The 6000-nt window shown below is 44.4% G+C and overlaps 1 protein-coding gene across 4 annotated transcripts in view; it reads left to right on the top strand.

Moving 5' to 3' along the window:
- LOC138467752 (zinc finger protein 300-like) overlaps window positions 1-3632 on the top strand; it is a 176200-nt gene extending 172568 nt beyond the window's left edge. For 3 of the 4 annotated variants that reach the window (XM_069607979.1, XM_069607978.1, XM_069607977.1), the window contains one exon: window positions 1523-3632. In XM_069607979.1, the coding sequence (XP_069464080.1) occupies window positions 1523-2490 (968 nt within the window). In that variant the 3' untranslated portion in view covers window positions 2491-3632. The remainder of the gene's footprint in view (window positions 1-1522) is intronic. The other variant, XM_069607980.1, reaches the window with a different exon arrangement.
- The last annotated feature ends 2368 nt before the right edge of the window (window positions 3633-6000 follow it).

Below are 6000 nucleotides of genomic sequence, written 5' to 3' on the forward strand. Positions count from 1 at the left end.
GTCAGGGGATCCCCCATATACTTCCTCCAGGCTCAGCATCTCACAGGAGTGGCCAGACCTGCTCTGTGACCACCACATCCTCCATACACTGACACAAGCAGGGGACTTCGGCACACACTTGATGTTTCTTTTGACAACTCAACTAGAGAATATATAATGCTTTCCTTGGGTTATATCCCCACGAAAGGTTACAGTAAATGATATGCTTCCGTAGCTGACAGTTCGAAATACCTGCATGTTGTGCTCCTTATTATCACAGAATAGCATCTGGGGCTGTTTGTGATTCTCTGGCTATACTCAATTTCTAACAACCATATGCATGTGGATTGTCAGCTTTATCATTATAATGGGCTTCATTCCGAGTTTGGAGGTAGCCATGTCGCTATTAGCGCCATGGCTGTCTCCAAACCCGGATCCGGGTCCGGTCTGGCAGAATGGGGACTTACCGGGTAATTCCGACCTTGGAGGACCGGTAAGTCCCCATTCAGTAGACCATTCCCCATTCCCATTTGAGCCCCCATAAGGCTCAATGGGAATGGGGAAAGCGCTAATTACGGGCCCTCAAATAGCGTGCCCGTTATTAGCGCCCTGGTCCCTTAGCGGGACCCGCAAAGGACGTGTGGTCAGACCACACATCCTTTGCGGTTCCCGCTAAGGGAACTCGTGATTGGGCGGTAAGGGTTTACCGGCACCGGTCTCCTTACTGGTGCCCGTAAACCCTTACCGCCCAACTCAGAATGAGGCCCAATGCCTCCTAAAAAAAAACAAAACTCTATGGTGCCTCAGATATTTATTGGTGCATAGTAGACTAATCCCTCCTGGGAATTCGTAACTTGTTTGCCATTTTCATTTTGGATCGCAAATTAAGAAATGCTTGCTGCTGAATGTTTCATTTGCCACTTGAGAATGTATGTATTTTAATGTCTGCACTTTGACTGAGAGCAGTCACTTGTATGCGTGTGCGCCTTGTTGACAGCAAATGTAAAGATTCTGTGTATTTTTGCTATTGATTTTGTGGATAATATAGATCAAGTAATATAAATGGTTGAGTCTTTTTAGTTTCTCATTTGTATTTCCTTTTTAGGGAACTGTGGTAAGTGATATCAGGTCTGGAAAAATGTGGTCATCTATACGCAATGCAAAATTCTGATTGTTGACTCAGATGACTTTGAAACACACACACACACACATACCCATCCAACAATTTGTGATGCATGTTAAATATATATTGAGATGACCAACATGTTCTGCCAATTCAATCAGTTACTAGATGTGTCTGGATTTAAACAGTGAATCATGTTTTGATTCCATCCTGATTGTAATCATGGATGAATCTTTCAGATCGTATCTATTATTTAAAACATTTTCTGGTTGGAATAAATTGTAAGGATAACAAGATGCAAAGATTTTAAAAGTGCAGTATTTGTGCTTTCGGTTTCTTTTTCTGTCAAATCTGTTCAGAATATCAAGAGGTTTATGCACAACTGCAGAAAACTAATGTCTGGAATCTCATTTTATTCAGCAGGCGATGGAACGATGTCTAGAAAACTGAAAGATGGTGCCTCAACAAATTCAACTAAAAATACAATATCATTTAGAGCTTTGTCTGGAAAATCTAAAACAAGAGTATGCCAGAACTCTAGAAAGAGAGAAAGCCCTAGAAATCCTAGATATCGTCAGTGGACCAATTCTTTTGAGGATGTGGGCGAAGAGAGCATTACTCATCGTAAAAGTGGTTTTGAGAATACAACACTCAAGCAGTTAGTGCAACAGAACAATGAGTGTGATACAATCTCCAGTGAGCAGATAATGGTTGTTGGTCATCAAGTACCAAATACTGGAAAGAGAACTTACCCATGTCCTGAATGTACAAAAAGCTTTAGCCAGAAGAGTAATCTCATTACGCACCAGAGAACACATACCGGGGAAAAACCCTTTCAATGTACTGAATGTGAAAAAAGCTTCAATTGTAAGGGAGTTCTAATAAGGCATCAGCGAACTCACAGAGGGGAGAGGCCTTATCAGTGTCACGAATGTGGGAAAAGCTTCAGTCAAAAAGGAAGTCTTGTTGTACATAATAGAATACATACAGGATTGCGGCCTTATCAGTGCTCTGAATGTGATAAAAGGTTTATTGTGAAGGGAAATCTTATCGGACACGAGAGAACACACAAAGGGGAGCGACCTTTCCAATGTACTGAATGTGAGAAAAGCTTCAGTCGAAAGGGAGATCTTATCTTGCATCAGAAATCTCATTCTGGGGAACGCCCATATCACTGTGCTGAGTGTGAGAAACGTTTCATTCGGAAGAGTCATCTTGTACGACATCAAAGAACACATACTGGCGACAGACCCTATCTTTGTATTGATTGTGGAAGAAGTTTCAGCCAAAAAGGAAATCTTATTATTCATCAGAAAAAGCATGTTGAATTACCAAAAACTGTAAAGTGGGATCACATGGTATTCCCGAATACTGAATGCCAACTATAGTGTGTCAGTGAAATTAGTCATAGTACAAAATGAACTGCAAGTGTGTTCAAACTTGTACCGGTATCATTTCCAAATGAAAAGCTACATATTCTCATGCAGAAGTAAAAGACGATCAAAAACTTCAAGACATAAGATCAAATTAGACAAAATGTTGTAAAAGAATATTGGTATAGTCATTATTGGCAAGAAGGAGCTTATGAAAAGGCAATTCCTGCTATCAGATGGTTTGCCATCCATCCTTGTCAAAGCACTTGAGCAGCCCAAGAAGCAAGCATTCTGACACAGTGTAATTGTTAACAATGGGATCTGCAGATAACTAGATTACTAATGCAGAACATGAACTCTGCATACCTGTTCTGAGAAGAAAAATATTCAGAAAGTTACTATTTACATACACCAGATGACTGCTGTACAGGAGAGAATGGGCCTCATTCCGACCCTGGCGTTAACCAAGGCGCTATTAGCGCCTTGGTTGACGCCGTTATTTTTCCGACTCCGCCATGGTGAATGGCGGAGTTACCGCCCCATTCCAAGGTTGGCGGGGGCGGTAATTCACCATTCACCATGGGCCCTTCCCCATTCCCATTTTTGCCCCATAGGGCTCAATGGGAATGGGGAAGGCGCTAAATACGGCACCGTAAATTACGGTGCCGTAATTAGCTCCTAGGTCCCTTTGCGGGTTGGTTTTTTAACACCTGCAAAAAGCAGGCGTTAAGTACCAACCCGCAAAGGGAACTCGGAATAGGGCGGTAAGAGTTTAACGGCACTGGTCTCGTTACCGGTGACCGTTAACCCTTACCGCCCTACTCGGAATGACCCCCAATATAAGTAAGTACCAGAGTGACCTCCGATATTGAATTGCCAAGCGGTTAGCCTGCTACAACCAGCAATGGAACTCTACAAAGATGAATGACACAACTGTCAAAATCACAGACAGGATCAAATTACAGTAACAATGGGAAAACTCTCAACAAATCTAACAGTCCACTTTATTTCAGTTGTAACAGTTCAGAAAACCTATTTTAATATGGATGGTCTCCTGGAAAGAGAAAAATGCCCTTAAATATCTAAAGTGTTGTCAACACATGTACAGAAAGTATAATTATTTAAAAATGTGAAATAAAGCGTTCTCAATTTCTTAAGTCTGATATTATTTTATTTGAAGATTTTTACTGTTGGTACATAATATGTCAGCATATATTTGAGCTAATTGGGTTGCATTTATTTTGAGTAGGTTATGTTTTCTTTTCAATTAACAGAGTTTTTGTAGGTGCTTACAGTCGTGTGCTTGGGAGCACTGAAGCCACGCACTTTCTCACCAAACACATAGGGCCTCATCACGAGTTGGGCTGTAGCCCTTAAATGCGGTGGTAACGGTATTACAGATGCATTTAAGGGCTAGCCCTATCACGAGTCAGTCACTAAATGGGGAATGAGAATTTCTGATGTTTGTTAATCTGCTTAGAATCACATGCTGTGCATTGTCCGAAATCCAGTGGTCACTGCGGAGTATTGCATTTTGTTTTTCGTAGTCTAAAAGGGGACGTCGACATAGGCGTGTCTGTAATACTATCCCTATAGTGACGTGCAGTGTACCCAACATCCCTCACGCGTCGAGGTCCCTCTGTTTGTATTTTCTCCTCGCCCTGAGGGAGCCTTCTAGGCGTGAGTGAGTACATAAAAGAGAGAGAAAGTAATAAGATGTCTATGTTCCTTCCATCCGAGCAGGGAGGAAGGGTGGGCGCATGTGAATCTAAGCAGATACAATCATCAGAAATGCTTTTACGGTAAGTAATGCATGTCTTCTGATGTTTGTTAATCTGCTTAGAATCACATGCTGTGCATAGACTAGCGAGCAGTACCCAGAGTTGGAGGTGGGTTGTGAGAAGGAACAGTAGAGAAAAGATGTCTTAATACTGCTTGTCCCACCTGGGAATCAGATCTAGAATGGGCATCTAGACAGTAGTGTTTTGTAAAGGTGTGTACAGAACTCCAGGTTGCCGCTTTGCAAATGGACTCCAGAGGGACATTTGCAATGAATGCTATGGAAGCCCCAGTGCCTCGAGTAGAATGTGCTCTTGGCTTGAAGGGTAGTTCTCTCTTGGCAAGAGTGTAACAGAGAGTGATGCATTGGACAATCCATCTTGATATAGTGGACTTTGAAACTGCATCTCCTTCTCTTCTTGCCGCCACTGAGACAAAGAACTGATTAGTCTTTCTCAGTGGTCTAGTTCTTTCCATATAAAACATGACCACTCTGCGCACATCAAGTGTGTGCAGGCTTTTTTCTCCCAAGTTTGATGGGTTTTGAAAGAACGTTGGTAGTTCTATAGACTGGTTGACATGGAATTTCTAAATGAATTTTGGTGCAAACCTAGGATGTGTGCGTAGAACCACCTTATCCTTGTGAACTGTTACAAAGGGGTCTAGTATAGAGAGCGCTTGTAGTTCACTTACTCTCCTAATGGAGGTGATAGCTATTAAGAAAGCGGTTTTAAGAGTGAGGTTCTTAAGTGTTGCTTTGTGCGTGGGTTAGAAGGGGGAGCCCATGAGCCTCCTCCATAGGCGAGGATTTAGCCAAAAGTGAGTATTCAAAATGCAGTTTTGATTGTTGTTTGCTCGATTTGGGTGCTATTGACATGGTGCCCGCTTCAGATCTCGGCCTGTTTTGCCCGTCAGGATGCAGTGTTGTTCACTTGGTCCGGGGTCTGGTCATGTACCGGTCCCACTTCTCACCCCAGTCATCGTGTCGAGAAACCAGCACCTCCCAACATCTCTCTTATCTGCCACAAGATGTACCAGTCGGCCAGGCTGATTCCACAGGTTCCACGCGTGCCGATTGGCACAGTTCACACCAGTCAATAACAGAGATATTGTATTCCAGTGAGCTTCTCCCCACGGTGCGTCTGATGGGAGCAGGTCCCCCCTCCAGGTGCACTTAAAAGATTGGGCCGTACTCCACTTCCAGGGTTGTTTCCTTCCCCTGGCGGCGCTCACTTCACTTTCTCCACTGGTTGCCCCAATGTGGCCTCCATGTTCAACCCAGCACTGCCGTGGGATGCCTCTCCACTGTGCCCACAACTACAGCGCTTAGTTTAAAGGGGCCAACCTCTTTCCTCGATGCAATCACTGAATTAGGGCCGCTCCTGGGATCTGTTATGTTCCACTGGCGTCACTGCTCCTGCCCTGATTGAGGCCTTGCATCCACTATGGGGTCCATCAACAGTTCACCGCCTGGGTTCGGCCACCTCAGGGCTCAGTTCCTGCCTCTCCCATGCGCTGCGGGTCAACAGAGCACCCTCAGTAGATTCTTCTTACCGATATTGAATCGCGCCGGCCAGGGGTGGCCAGGCACCACTGCCAGCCCGACCATTGCCACCGGCAGTGCGCTCCTTGCCAGCACCTGATGGAGAATCCGGAAGCCTCCCACAGTCTCCCTCCGAGCAGCGCCCGCTGCGGTCCCCTTCGAGGCAGCGGATGCCTTACCTTGTTATTTTCCAACTTAGTGGG

Source organism: Ambystoma mexicanum, chromosome 4q (assembly GCF_040938575.1).
Source record: "Ambystoma mexicanum isolate Mex_15411 chromosome 4q, UKY_AmexF1_1, whole genome shotgun sequence".
NCBI lineage: Eukaryota > Metazoa > Chordata > Amphibia > Caudata > Ambystomatidae > Ambystoma > Ambystoma mexicanum.